Source organism: Capronia coronata (assembly GCF_000585585.1).
Source record: "Capronia coronata CBS 617.96 chromosome Unknown acBCG-supercont1.3, whole genome shotgun sequence".
Classification (NCBI taxonomy): Eukaryota; Fungi; Ascomycota; class Eurotiomycetes; order Chaetothyriales; family Herpotrichiellaceae; genus Capronia; species Capronia coronata.
The window spans coordinates 2,025,069-2,039,138 of record NW_006912895.1 but is presented as its reverse complement, the minus strand read 5'-3'; the positions used below and the strand labels follow the sequence as shown (position 1 = coordinate 2,039,138).

General features: G+C 51.4%; 4 protein-coding genes across 4 annotated transcripts; 2 read left to right on the top strand and 2 right to left on the bottom strand.

Annotated features, from left to right (window-relative positions):
• Positions 1-52: 52 nt before the first annotated feature.
• A1O1_04053 (uncharacterized protein) lies at positions 53-2,474 on the bottom strand (the record flags this gene model as incomplete). Its single annotated transcript, XM_007724950.1, has 5 exons — positions 53-147; positions 227-343; positions 445-619; positions 723-1,616; positions 1,884-2,474. 5 exons carry the CDS (start codon positions 2,472-2,474, stop codon positions 53-55), a joined length of 1,872 nt encoding a protein of 623 aa, XP_007723140.1.
• A 2,135-nt stretch (positions 2,475-4,609) lies between these two features.
• Positions 4,610-6,321, bottom strand: A1O1_04052 (uncharacterized protein; the record flags this gene model as incomplete). The annotated part of the gene is made up of 3 exons (XM_007724949.1): positions 4,610-5,547; positions 5,597-6,130; positions 6,186-6,321. 3 exons carry the CDS (start codon positions 6,319-6,321, stop codon positions 4,610-4,612), a joined length of 1,608 nt encoding a protein of 535 aa, XP_007723139.1.
• A 1,821-nt stretch (positions 6,322-8,142) lies between these two features.
• A1O1_04051 (uncharacterized protein) lies at positions 8,143-10,507 on the top strand (the record flags this gene model as incomplete). Its single annotated transcript, XM_007724948.1, has 3 exons — positions 8,143-8,218; positions 8,285-10,077; positions 10,163-10,507. The coding sequence occupies 3 exons, from the start codon at positions 8,143-8,145 to the stop codon at positions 10,505-10,507; spliced, it is 2,214 nt and encodes a 737-aa protein (XP_007723138.1).
• Positions 10,508-11,142: 635 nt separating this feature from the next.
• A1O1_04050 (uncharacterized protein) lies at positions 11,143-12,577 on the top strand (the record flags this gene model as incomplete). Its single annotated transcript, XM_007724947.1, has 4 exons — positions 11,143-11,199; positions 11,569-11,928; positions 12,104-12,474; positions 12,541-12,577. 4 exons carry the CDS (start codon positions 11,143-11,145, stop codon positions 12,575-12,577), a joined length of 825 nt encoding a protein of 274 aa, XP_007723137.1.
• Positions 12,578-14,070: the final 1,493 nt, after the last annotated feature.

Sequence of the window (14,070 nt, the reverse complement as noted above, 5' to 3'; positions counted from 1 at the left end):
TCAATCAATTTTGGAAAACATACTCTCTGTTATCAGAATCGATCTCAGCGGATCACAGAGAGCCGTTTTGCTCTGTTGGCACCACGAATTCATCGAAGAGTTCACCAATGCCTTGTGTATCGTCGATGGCAATGACTTTTGATACATCTGCAATAGAATCACGGTCAGCACAGGTTGCAGCAAACAAAAGCATTGACGAGAGCCAGTCAGTGGATGATATGCCTACATTGATCCGGTCGCACAATCACAGTTGCACCTATGTCTGGGATGATGCCGTACTTCTTATAAGCGTGGCCATGTCCGGAGTTGTAGCTCTCATCGTCAACAAAAACTCTGTGCAAATCTGAATAAGAAGCATGGATCAGTATCAAACAGACTTTGGCTCTGCTCGGACTTCAATTTCCCGGTGCTAGAGTGGTCAGTGCCGAACAAACGCTGGCTTACCTCGCATCTTCCACTTTCCAGTAACAGGCCAGAAGAAGGGCGGTATTTCTTCTTGTTCAAGCTTGACTCTATCGCCGCTTAGCACCACGATCGGTTCGATGAAGCTGTCAATGTCGGAGGACGACGGTGTATACTTCCGCACAGGTCCTGCTGGGGAGTCCAAATATTTTGCAATCTGTCAAGCAGCTGTGTTAGCTGGCAAATCACTCGCGTTCGAGAGATCCCACGCGATGCTCTGTTGGCAAAAGATATCTCTGGGGAATCAATGGCAAACTCACCTTCTGCAGCCTTGGAAGAGTGTGAACATCTCCGATCTTCCCAGCGAAGAATATCACCCGCCAACGTCCATCCGCCTTAAGAGCCTGGACGAGAGGCATCGCTTTGGCGTCGCAGAACCGCACGACCTGAGCATTGGGAAATCGCATACCGACAACGACATTGTGCGCCAATTCAGGTCTACTGCTTGCGGACGATGTCAAGCTCGAATCCTCATATTTGGCAGTCAACCCAGCAGTATAGCGGCCGGACTTGATAAACCCTTGGCTAAACTGCTCCGGTGTCCAGTCGCCCTTGTTGCTGGCCTTCTTTGAGAAGAGTTTGGTAAACCACCTGTCAAAGTCGATCAGGTCTGCGGCTGTCTTACCACGCTCGAGATTATACGTGGTCAACAAGTCAGGTTTGGCTTTGCCCGTCAAGACCATGCCGAGCTTCCAACCAATATTATACCCGTCCTGCAGGCTGACGTTCATCCCTTGCCCAGCCTTGGGGGAGTGAGTGTGGAACGCATCTCCGGTCAAAAACACGCGGTTGTCCTTGGTGAATTGGTCCGCCAGTCGCTGGCCGATACAATAGCATGACCACCATGCCGTCTCGGCAATTTCCATGTCGAACGGTGCAAAAATCTGCCGTGCCTTTCCGTGCAGGTGTGAAAGCTGGATGTCCTTGACGTTCGTGCCCGTGGGGAACTCGATGTACAAGCGAACCAGCGAGCCGCCTTCGCGTGGGATCACCAAGATCGTGCCGGCGTTCGAGTGGATCGCCGCCTTGCGCCGGATATCAGGGAAGTTGGTGCGTGGATATACGTCCATCACGCCCCAGACTGCATCGGTGGAGTCTCCGACCATTTTGTAGCCGAGCGACTTGCGGACCATACTATGGGCGCCATCGCAGCCCTGTCAGCAGAGGACGGCATTAGCAATCTGAATCTCCCACACCAAGCCACTCAACCACGAATCAATCAGAAAACCCCCGAGATCACAGCAGAGCAAAATCAGGATTGAAGGGGCAAGTGGCTGTGATGGCGTGCAGGACAGAAGACTAGACTTAATAACGAAGCCATACGGCCACAAACCATGCGAACCAGACAGCCACAACGAAGAAAACATAACAAGCCCGCTCATATCTATATCGCAGAGAAAGGCAAATGCTGTACAACTCACCAAGACATATTTCGCCTTAAGCACCACCTCCTTGCCATCCCTCTCTGCAACAACTGTACAAGGATACTCATCCGGATCATTCTCCTGCGCAAGCTCCGCATCAGCATCCACAACCACGCCTTTGACGGTATACCCATACGCGACCTCCGCGGCGCCCATGGCACGCATCTTATCCAGCATGAACCCATTAATCCTCGCCTGATTGAGAATCACATGCGGCTGATGACTCAGCCCGGGCTGCGTGTCCGCGGTGCGACTCGCCCTGTGCAATCTGCTGGGGTCGGCCGGCGACGGGGCCCAAAACGCGACTTCCAACACATGGTACGCCTCGCGGAGCAGGTCCTCGGCCATGCCGAACGACTCGAACACCTCGACGGTTCGACACTGCACGCCATCCGCCTGGCCCATGGTCATAGGCCCGGAGCGGCGTTCGAGGATTTTGATGTTGTGGGTGCCGTAGATGGCGAGCCAGAGGGCGGCGCAGAGTCCTGCGCTGCCGGAACCGCAGATTAGGACGTCGACTTGTTCTGGGGCGGTGGAGAGTTGGCGATGGTATTGGTGTTGGTGGTCAGCTGGTTGTTCTTCAGCCATTGTTTTAGGGGTGATGCCGACTATGGGCTTGTGATGGTGGTAGACTCTAGTATAGTAATGTTGACCGGTACTAGAGCGGTATCGAATGTCATGCAGCCTGGCTCAACTTCCGTCCGTGATGATAGAGCCAGATAGGATGAGACGATTGTCCCTGGGACTATCGTGGATATGGATCCCGATACCGATACCGACTTGCAGAATACCTCTTATGGTCGGATTGAAAGTGTATGTCAAACCCGACCCGAACGAAGTAGCGATTGTGAGTCTTGGGGGTGATGGTTTGTTTGACTTCAAGTTATATATAAATCAAGGTTTCACGAGGCTAGGCACCGACCGAACCACAACTCGTTTGTCCGGATTACTGGTCTTTCAACAGGACCAACAATTAATTTGATCTGGTCATAGAAGGAGGAGTTGAATTCCCTGGCTGTCCCTTTCTGACTGTGGTACGTAGTGACTACCAGTGTAATGAGTCGAGAAAGTCGTACGGCATGCTTCCCCTAACTAGGCTCAGATGATCGGGACTCGTTCCGCTCGAGAGTCAGCAAACGCAAACGGGCGTCCCTCATAAAGCTGGTTGCAATACGCTCTGTCTGTCATCAGTAGCCGTCGTGGGAAGCCGGGCCCCCGCATTCATTCACCCAGTTCCCACATCCCCCCATGCCGTCGGCATGTCTCTTCCCCCCGCTCTCCTGCCCCCCACCGGGACTTCGAAGTCTTGAAGCAATGCCCGCGGCCTAAGCCCCGGACTGGCTAAGGAGGCTCCGAAATCGGTCTCAGTTTGAAGTAGTTTTGTTTAATAAGAAGTATTCCATTTGGTCTTGGATCGATTCTGACTTTGGCTATGTCAGTGTCCTTGTGTATGTACCTCACTGTCGTGGGATTGCTGCCGTGATTGTTATCCTTTCTCTGACGCGAGATGACTGGCGCATGTAGATGGGATATGGTCAAGACGACTACGCACCCACTGTTAGGACTTACTGCCTGGGGACGTTGAAGAGACTGGGTTCATGGGTTGACTGGGTCGACGTAGAGAAGTATAATGCAGTGGGGCATACCCGTTATGCTATATAGTGACATTATGCGTTGAAGACACACTCCAGAAATGCTGGGAGCTGGAGGTGGACGGTAAGTTATCGAGAGAGGGGGGTGGACTCGGAGGCCCAAGAGTGGAGGGGGAGGGTTACGAAGTGTATAAGATGTCCAGGTATGAAATGTTTGAATATTTATGTCAAGAAGTCTTTTGCTCGATTTGTTCGGAAACCTCCTGGAAGCACGTATCACAGACTCCGCCACAAGCTGCAGATGTCCAACACGCTTGATCTAATCACTTGGGATGATCTCCACCAATGTTTCTTCAGTCCACACCGGGTGTTGATGTCAGGGAAAGCATCCTCAATCGTCAGGATGACTCGAACTCCTTCCCCTGGATATGTATGGCCAAGATGCCGATACTTCGATCGTGGGATTTGCAGACACCGTGAGTCCGTGACATACAGAGCCCAAGCCTTGGCCGTTGTATCCGTCCCAGACAAAGCGCACAAAACAGACCAGAGGTGTTGCTGGGTGTTGCTGAGTGTTGCTCCATTGATTTACGTCGAAAAGGGGCGCTGACTGAAGACCAGCTCTGACTGGTCTGGCAAGCATCATTGTCTTGGATTGCTATCCGTTCTGAGCCGTCGATGAGTTTCGGGAAAACCATCCCGCACCGGCTGCGTGCGTCCAGATCGCCGGGTAAGGTAACTGTTCGTCGAGACCCACCCTACGGAAAAGAGTAAATGGGCTAAGGCAGAGCGAAAGAGCATGCCGCAGTCAGCTCTCCCCAGAAGCGCATCCCTGGTCAACATTCCTTAGGATATCGAGCCTCTGCGGTGGGCCTGAGATTCTGTGCGGACACTTTGAAGCAGTGCTCCTCTCAGGCAATTTTCGCTCAAGATATTTCACTGCCGTTTCATCCTTTTCGTCGTTTATGACCATATTTCTGTAACGGTTGTGTTCAGGATTCCAAGAACTCGGATATTGCTAGGAAATGCAAGTCGTCGCGGAGAGGTTTCTTTTGAGAAGTAGAAGTAAATGAAGTCCCGCATGGTGGAAGCGTCCAATGGTGGCAGTTCCTTCTATTACTGCGCCCAGACTCATGGGGGTAATGGTGGTTCGCCAAAAGTCGCATCTCCCGCGGCCGGCCCATCGGAGGAGGGAGAGATCACGATCGTAGGAGAAGCTTGGCCTTCTGGCAGTGATCTGTTCTCCCGTGTAGGGCTGTGGTAGACCCGCGGCGGTATCTGAAGCGTAGCCGGTCGCTCCTGGAATCGAGTCACAAGCGAAGGGGGACACGGAGATCCAGAGCGAGCCTCTGGTTCGGACATGGTTCGTCCAGTCTGAGATCTGACCCGTTGTGTTGTCGCATCTGCAGATGGGTTCGATGATGAAGAGGGTAACAATGAATTTGGCGACTGCGGCGAGCCCATCGAGCCTGCTTTGAGACCAACTCCGGACGCAACGCTGCCAGTCAGGCTCCCTGCTCTTGAAGACCGTGCACGAAGCATGGGGGAGACGCTTCCCTCCCCTTCTCGACCCTGGTTACAGTGCTTTTCAATTCCCCAGTAATTGATGTTTCTTTCTGGCTCTGCCGGGATCCAGGGATAGTCTCCTGCTACTCCATTCTTGAACTGAGAATCATCGAAACGGTAATGTGCGGGAGTGCCCATGTAGCGGGCGATCGAGGCCAACGCGTCAGCGACCTTTCGCCTACTGCCCGCATCCGTCCTAGGAGGTGGATCGTTTTGCGGATCTTGGTCTGAGGCAAATGCACTGGAGGCGAGCTCCTTATCCATCGAGTTGTTTGGCTGGCCGTCCGACAGGCTATCTTGCAAAGCTGTAGCACCCGCTGGGACAGTGTTCTGCGACGGGACTCGCAGCAAGCCTTGACTGCTTCCCTGCGCCGAACAGGTGCAGCGTTTGGTACAGGGCTTCGTGGTCATGTCACCCTTGGAGCCTTCCAGCATTTTGTCGAGGAGCACATACAACGACCCCAGAACAGCGAGTATTGTGCCGGCAATGGGAGCCCATTGGCCTAACGAAGTCAGCCAATCATTGCAAGAAGGGTTGCGGGGGGCACCTACCTATACTGGCAATAGGCTCTGTTTGATGAGAAACTTGAGCACTGAAGAAGTTCCTCTCGCCTATGACGAGAATGGCGAGAACTGCAGCGCCGATCAAAGGTATTTGCACAGCCCACAAAAACAGACTGATCCTACCGGTAATCGCCCTCATCTTCTCAATCGTGGCACCGTTTGTACCGGCGATCGGCTCCTGAGAACGGTCATCCTTTGCTTTCCCAAAACGTGTCTCCCAATTGATCTCCAGAATCTCCTTCCACATGGATATGATTGAAAGAATGGCGGGGATGCAGCAGGCGGCTGCAAGGAGAGTCGCCGTCCCAAAGGTGAGCTTGTCCGGAGTAGGTATCACGTAGATATTATTCGCCGAGCCGCCTCGCAAGGGAGAGTGCGGCCCAAGCTCAACCGTGCATCTGAGGCCACAGTTGGTGTTGTACTGGAATCTTTTGGGATTGGGAGAGATTGGTCTACCAGACTCATCGTGCTGGCAGTCGGAGGCATCACTTCTGAAGAACTCCACTGTCAAGCTCAGGAGCCCTTGATGGGTGCTTCATCAGATTTGTTCAGAAGAGCAAGTGGAAGGGTGGCTCACCTGCGAGAATGAGGCCAGTCCACAAGAAGATCAGATTCCGCCCGGTAACATTGAAGTATGTTTGGGATAACCTGACCGTCACTGGTGCAGCCAGGATGCCTATCGAGCAGAGTTGGAAAGCTCCAAACACATCCATATCAAAAGCGCCTTGAGTTTGAGGCAGTTAGAAGGGAGACAGGTGTTCCACCGGCACAGGGAGCCCACCATCAACGTGCACTGCTGCAAGGACGATGCCATGTAGAGCAGCGACAGCTGGGAAGAGCAAAGCAGCGGCCACACAGGCGTCTCTCAACCATGGCAGATTTTGTGCAAAGAGGCAAGCTGCCACAAGGACGTAATATCTTTCAATACAATAGGGAATGTGAGCGATGTGTCTTCTCGGGCTTCATCTCTGGAGATCGTTTTGGATGTCTGAAGGAAGGGAAGACTTACAAAACCCTCGAGCCCGGCCCATACTGGCCGGACAGCGGCCATGCACATACAACCTGCAAAGCGTCACTGGTAGTATTTGTGGATGTGACAGACCGATCAACGAAAGTACTCAGTAGTGGGGCTACAGGAATTGCGGGCATGACCTCTTTCCGTAATGAGTATGGGAATATTATGGGGATATGGTGGGCACAGTGAAGAGCGAGGATCTGAATGAAGGAGATCTGAGCTCGCAAATCTGGGGAACGTATATTGTTATTTGTCAGAGAAAGGCTGGTCCCGACTCCCAATAGCTAGGGAACAGAGACACAGGAGTCACTTGGTAGCGACTCTCTTGAGGCTGAGCCAGCGACCAGCAAACGCCCTACCTGTATCATTGTATTGGTCTGGCTGAGCCTCAAAGTCAGGCGTCCTGGGTCAATTCCGTCCAGGTACATGAACAGGTTTTGTGAGTGAGTGATTGTGACATACGAGCAGGGAGGATGCTTGACAGGACCAACAACAACATTCGCTCCCATCGAGGCCTGAAGCTTTTGATGCCTTGTACTTCCGATAAGCTCTTGGACTAGCCTCGTAAAGGCTTAGCGTACATGTCCAGACATGTGACCGTGGCTGCCTGATCTAAGCCCAATTTGTACTCGGTCCAAAGGTTAGACGCAGATAACAGATAACAGATAGTACATAGCAGATAGCAGATATTTGTGTCAATAGCAACATCTCACAACCTCCTCTGAACGTCTTCAAACGTAAACGGTCATCATGCTCTCTGTATCCCACCCGGCCGGTCTGTTTTCCTCCAAAAGGGCCTCACGAACAGACACACTTGCAACAGGCGGTGTATGTGACTTCAGCTTCCTATGACCAGGTCGATCTAGTGCTTGCGCCACGTTGCACTCACGGCATGATGGCGGCGGGGTGTTGCTTCTGACGGGAAGAGGGCATATCCTCCATTGGTTGGAAATAACAGTCTATGCATATCTGGCTGCCTCTCCAGTTCGCCTGATCGCCTTTCATTCCAGCCTGTCCACTGGCATTCGAGATCATGCTTACCGGTAATGCTTGTCCTACCATACTGCAGTCTGCGGCCGTCGACTGCGCCCCATCCTGCGCCCACTGTACCAATGAGCAAAACGCTCTTGATAACGTGGTCTGTCCATGTTCGAGTGCCCCGGACGGCTTCGTTTCTGGAGAGCTGCCCTCAAATACTCTGACAACTGGTCCTGAAGCACTTCTCGCCACCGACTTTTTATTTTGTGCATGACTGTGGTAGGATCCCTGCTCAGGTGAATTCGCTGATAACGAATCTCCCATTTGTATTGATATACCAGGTTACCAGACGGCTCTGAAGAAGCCAACTCTGTTTAGAATCCCTCGATTGCCCACGGCCGTGTCCAACCTGGCCGGCCGCCTCATTCGTCAATACTACCAAACCTCTCCGATTCAAATGAGCTTCTGAAATTCCAGGCAAGCCGAACTTCAATCAAGCAGGTCTATTTGTGCCGGATGTCCTTCGCGACATGTCATCAGAATGCCGGAGAACCTCGATACCAGTCAAATCAAAAGCTGGCGCTCAATTGTCACGCTTGTAGTATTTGTCCTAACAAGTAAGTAGGCGATATCATATGCCTTGCAAGCCGCAGTTCATGCTGCTGATCTCTGAAATGGTGCAGATATCACAGTGCTTTTCCCCTGGCACATACCGATATTTGTTCCTCTGCCGCTTGCGAATGCAGTTCTCAACACCCTCAGAAGCTGGCGCGTAATCGGCCCGCCAGACAACCGTTTTGACAATGAAGGCAAGGATGGTGTACCTCGCAAGGTCGGGTATTTCGTACGGCTGCAGTTCCCCATGAACTTTGTAACGGCACCTTTCGTAGCAGATCTCTTCCTGCTTGCCATTTCTGCTATTGGTCGACAGGAGGTGCATGATGGTACAATTGGGGCGAACAACATCTCCCCCGTCGACATCATGATATTTTTCCTTACGTTGGCCTACATCGCCATTTCGATCGACGCATCCGGTCTGATCAGGTACCTCGCATTCAGGGTGCTTAAGAAAGGTGGCAAGGTCGGACACCAACTCTTCTTCTACCTCTATGCCTTCTTTTTCGGCCTGGGAAGCTTCATTGGCAATGACCCTATCATCCTGTCCGGCACAGCATTTCTTGCTTATATGACACGAGTTTCGAAGAACATCATGCACCCCCGAGCGTGGATTGTCAGTCAATTTGCCGTCGCGAACACTGCTTCAGCAATCCTTGTCTCCTCTAACCCAACCAATCTCGTACTTGCGGGGGCCTTCAAGATCAAATTCATCAATTACACCGCCAACATGATCGTTCCCGTCGTTGTCACGGCCATCGTCCTATTCCCGTTCCTGCTATACGTCGTCTTCGCCGATGAGCGACTTATTCCATTGTCGATTGTGACCAGGGAGCTTCCGGACGAATTGAAGACTCAGACGCCCCGCAACCCCAATATCCCTTACGCCAGAGGCAACGCTGAGGAAGCAGTCATGACGGCCGCTTCTAATGAGAAAGGCAAGCTTCTCTTGCTGGCAGAGATTATGCATCCTTTCCTCGATAAGAAGGGCGCAACGTTCGGAGCGGTCATCATGGCAGTCACGCTTATCACCCTTCTAGCACTCAACGCAGTGAGCCAAAGTCAAGGGGAACATCCCGTGTTTTGGGTGACTCTGCCAGCTGCATTCGTCATGTTTTGCTGGGACGTCACATTCGGCTTCCTCAACCGCAAGCAGACGCGCGAAAACGCTCGCCAAGGGCCTCTGGACGTTGAGCCGGCCGGCAGCGGAGCTGAGAACGGAGAAGTACAAGAAAAATCTGGGCACGAAGAACAGGTCGAGAAAGATGACCTGTCTGAGTCGACAGGTCCAACCACGGCTCATTTGGAGCATCCATCGCCTCCCGGTTCTGGTCTGACCGTATTTGGCAGGGGCAGCAAACCAGCTTCTGCGTCCCCGTCTATACATGACTCCTCAGATTCAATGCTCGTTCCTCGGGACGACCGATTTGACCGACTATCCATTGGGGTAATCGGAACGACCGAGGAGAAGGGCAAATCGGTCCACGTCGACTCCTCAAGTATACCACCTCGGACGCCACAAGACGCGACACACGTGGAACTGATTGATGAGCAGCCCAGCACTTCCGAGCTTGAGCTTGAGGTGGCGTGTCGTCAGAACCGTGAGAGGGCGACACTTGTCTCGCTTGTCAGCGATGGATATCGATGGTTACGGATATCGTTCCCCACCGTGACGGCCGTGGTGGCGCACTTGCCATTTATGCTTGTGCCGTTTGCTCTGTCGATGTTTGTCCTAGTCCAAGCATTGGTCACGAAAGGCTGGGTGCCGGTGTTTGCCCATGGGTGGGACCACTGGGTGAACAAGACCGGAACAATCGGCAGCATTGGTGGCATGGGGTTCCTCTCTGTGGTTCTCTGCAATGTGAGTTGTAGCTTCTTTCTTCCAGGACCACCATATTTCAGGCCCCCGGGTGGCTATCAGACTAACATCATCTGTCCGTGGCTAGTTTGCCGGCACCAACATCGGCAGCACCATTCTGCTGTCCCGCGTCATACAGGCTTGGGAAGAGATTCACCGCGTCAATGGAGTGCCTCTGTCGGATCGGACCTTCTGGGCAACAGTGTACACTATGGCCCTGGGTGTCAATTATGGCGCCTTCAGCATGGCATTTAGCGCGTCATTGGCTGGGCTGCTGTGGAGAGACATTCTGGAAAGAAAACACATCACCGTGGGCAGACTCGAATTTGCGTGGTGGAATCTTCCTATCATCGCCATCGCCATGGCTGTCGGCTGTGCCGTCCTCACTGCGGAGGTGTATATCATGAGAGACGATTCTCCTTACAAAAGTTGATGAGCACCGCGGGATTGAAGAGAACAGATAGAACTCGATACGAGTCACGAGTCACGACATATACTTTAGGCCAGCATTTCTGGAACTGCTGCTCTGCGCTCCAGGCAATCTAATCAAGTCCAATAATATGCTCAGCCTCGCCGTATATACTGCCGGTTCACCCAGCTGTAATACTGCATGTTCCTATCGACGCAGTCTGTCCGTATAATGTCATCTGACTCACTCTCGTGGGGGAACTTGTTTGCCAAAGGAAAAGCCCAGAAGTCTAGAGGATTAGAGAGGTTGGTATGTACATGAAAGGCACGGAGCGTGAGAGGGAGGAAAGTGATAGGAATCGATCCGCCAGCAAGCAACGTTAACAATTGACGTCAAATCCGAAAATAATCCACTCCAAGAACCACCATGATTATCTTTCGTTCTTAATGCTTGTTCTAGTTCAAGGGCTGAACTGTATGTAAGGAAACTATTTCGTGCTTGCTCCCATATCTGCTCCCATCTCGCGAGGAACAGCCTTGAAGACTTCTTGTTCAAGTTCTATCCTAGCTCGGCGTTTCCTGTCGCCCTTAATATTAACCCACTACATCTTCAAGCTCGAACCCCGAGAGCCATCTCAACAACATCCGCACGAACGAACCATGGCTTCGACGAAAGCCCATTTCGGGCCGTCTCTGGACTACATATCGAACCACCGAGTATGTTCATGTCTAGTGCTGACACTGCTTCGCATTACCTTACCCTACCTACCCAGCCTTCCTACCTCTCATACATCCATCACGACCGGCCTTCCCCATCTACAACTAGAACGAGCAATTCCTTGCCTCAGTTTCGACTTCTTCGAGACAACAGAGACAGGAATGATTCCATGCAAACCAAATCCAAGTGCGATACAATAACACCCAGCTATTGCTTTACGGCCACAATGAAGCCAGACCCGGGTCCTTGTTATATGAAGATCCACCATTCGTGCACTTTACACAGACATGCAAAAACACATCCCCCTTACCCCCTTCCCCCATCATACACAATATTCCAGCCAAAATACTCATGAACCATTTCTCTAGTCTCAAAACCCCTCGTCTCGCACGATCCTCGTTACGGGTGCCACAGCCGGGATCGGCTTAGCCATCGCCAACCATCTCCTCTCCTCGCCGGCGCATCACTTAGTCATCCTGACGGGACGGAAAGCCGATGTCCTCGACGACCTGCGCTCCCGAAATCCAGACAGAGTGCTGTGCAAACCGGGGGATATGAGCGATCTGGACTACGTCGGGTCGATCCTACGGGACGTCGAGCTGGATGGCCGTCTGGACGGGCTGGTCCTCAACCATGGCACGTTGGGCGCGTGTTTGCGGATCGCGGATATGGAGGTGGAGGATTGGGAGAGGACGTTTAGGATCAATGTGTCGAGTTGTGTGGCTTTGGTGAGTGCCTTCCCAAAATCCTGTTACTGCAAGATGGAAAAATCAAGCAGCAATCCGAGTTTTCCTGAAGAAGAAGAAGAAGAAGAAGAAGAAGAAGAAGAAGAAGAAGAAGAAGAAGAAGAAGAAGAAGAAGAAGAAGAAGAAGGCAGCTAACCTAGATCCGTCCCCATCTCAGGTCCAGTCGGCTCTGCCTCTTCTTCGTACCGCGCAAGGTCGGATCGTCTTCACTTCGTCCGGGGCCGCCTCGAACGCCTATTCATCCTGGGGAGCGTACGGGGCGTCCAAAGCAGCAATCAACCATCTGGCCATGACGCTCAAGAACGAGGAGCCCCAAGTCACCTCCATCTCCATCCGGCCTGGGGTGGTTGACACCGCCATGCAAGTCGACATTCGCGAAAAATATCTCAAGAACATGGACGAGAAGGACCAGGCCAAGTTCATCAGCGCGAAAAAGGACGGCAAGTTGCTGCCGCCGGAGAAGCCGGGCCACGTCATTGCAGAGTTGGCGGTCAGAGCTGATAAAGACCTCTCAGGCATGTTCCTCAGGTAAGAGAAGAAATTGTCTTAACTTGAGCTTTTCGATCAGAATGCTGATATCCATATCTGGAATAGTTGGGACGATGCGAAGTTGGCGCAATACCAATCGTGATAAGAGCTTCTTAGCAAGTTGAGACGTTGACAAAGTAATGCTACAGGACCTGACTGGATATAAAAAAAATATTGGGAACCATTGTGTAGATCAGGCAAGGCCCAGAAAGACATTTCATTATTCGTCAGATTAAAAATGGTAGGTAGAATAGAGGATCAGATCAAATGAGGCTATGATATCAGAAATGTACAGAATCTGTCTCTCACCGATCAGCGAGATTCTTATCATTTGAAAATAGATCATTCCAGGAATTCTTGAATTCAGCCGAAAGATGAAAATTGAATACACAGTCTTAAGCATTAGACCCAAAGGACCTTCATACTTAGCATGGAAGAGTGGGGTGTTCATCATGATAGGGAGAAAATAAAATGGTTGGACTCACAAGAGCAAAGTAGAAACCTGCAAGAATGGATAGAATATTTCCAACAGATCTGCTAGTCAACTGTTAGACTAAAGTCGAGACATATATGAAGACAATCGATCATGCGAGTTGGCGTTCAGGTAATCGAACCAAGATATTCGTCATTGTGAAATCCGAATTTGATAGTACATTTGTGTTGCTCATCATTTGAGGACAGGAATCGGGCTGTTGGTAGACGAAAGAACTTGCCTTGAACGGGTTCTGTATTGACTAGGGCGCTGTTTTGGTTGCTTCTTCTTCGAATCTACTACATACTCCTTTTGAATGTGTTAGCCACTGCTGCTTTTTTGGATAGTTGAGCGGTAATGCAATGGAGGTTGGTTTGTTCGATCAGAAAGTCCTGTTTGGCATGGACAGGTAAATCACCACGGTTTGGTATGATAGGGGCGACACGAATGTTCATCATGAAAGGATTGAAACAAAGGAGTGTTGCAGGTTACTCACAAGCTGGCCCTCATTTCCACCACAGTCGCTCGCACCGTTGCTGGAAGATTAGCTCGCTACCAATAGTAGCATCAACATCAGGACATAGGAATTCCTTTGCAAAGCGCGTCCACGCCCATCGTGAGCTGCATTGCGAATGAAGGAACTCAACGCCGTCAATGCACTGGCATTATGACTGATCCCGCAAGCTGCGAGGAAGAATGGAAATGAAACGAAATACTCGAGGAACGAAAAATGAAGAATGAAGGTTGAAGGTTGAAGGTTGAAGATGAAAGTAGCGCCAAGAACAGAGAATAAAATCTCAAGCGAAGCTCTGTGACTTAAAGCGGCGTGATTGACTTACTAGTAGTGTAATCAATAGTATTAGTGCAAGCTCAGAGGCAAGTTACGCGAAACTTGAGGCTGGCCACAACTCCAAATGTCACTACTATTCCCGTTTCAGGCAGCCCGGGTGCCTGTGAGTACAAGTTTCACTTTCAGTCTCCGGCGTCCAGTCTGTCAGGTTGGCACGTCAATCCACCACTGCACTACATTATAAACTTCCGCGCGGCGGTATATATTTCCCTTGTAATCCCCGTTTCGTTGGACAACCACTACTACTATGACTGGCACCACCTCTCGTCCTCTT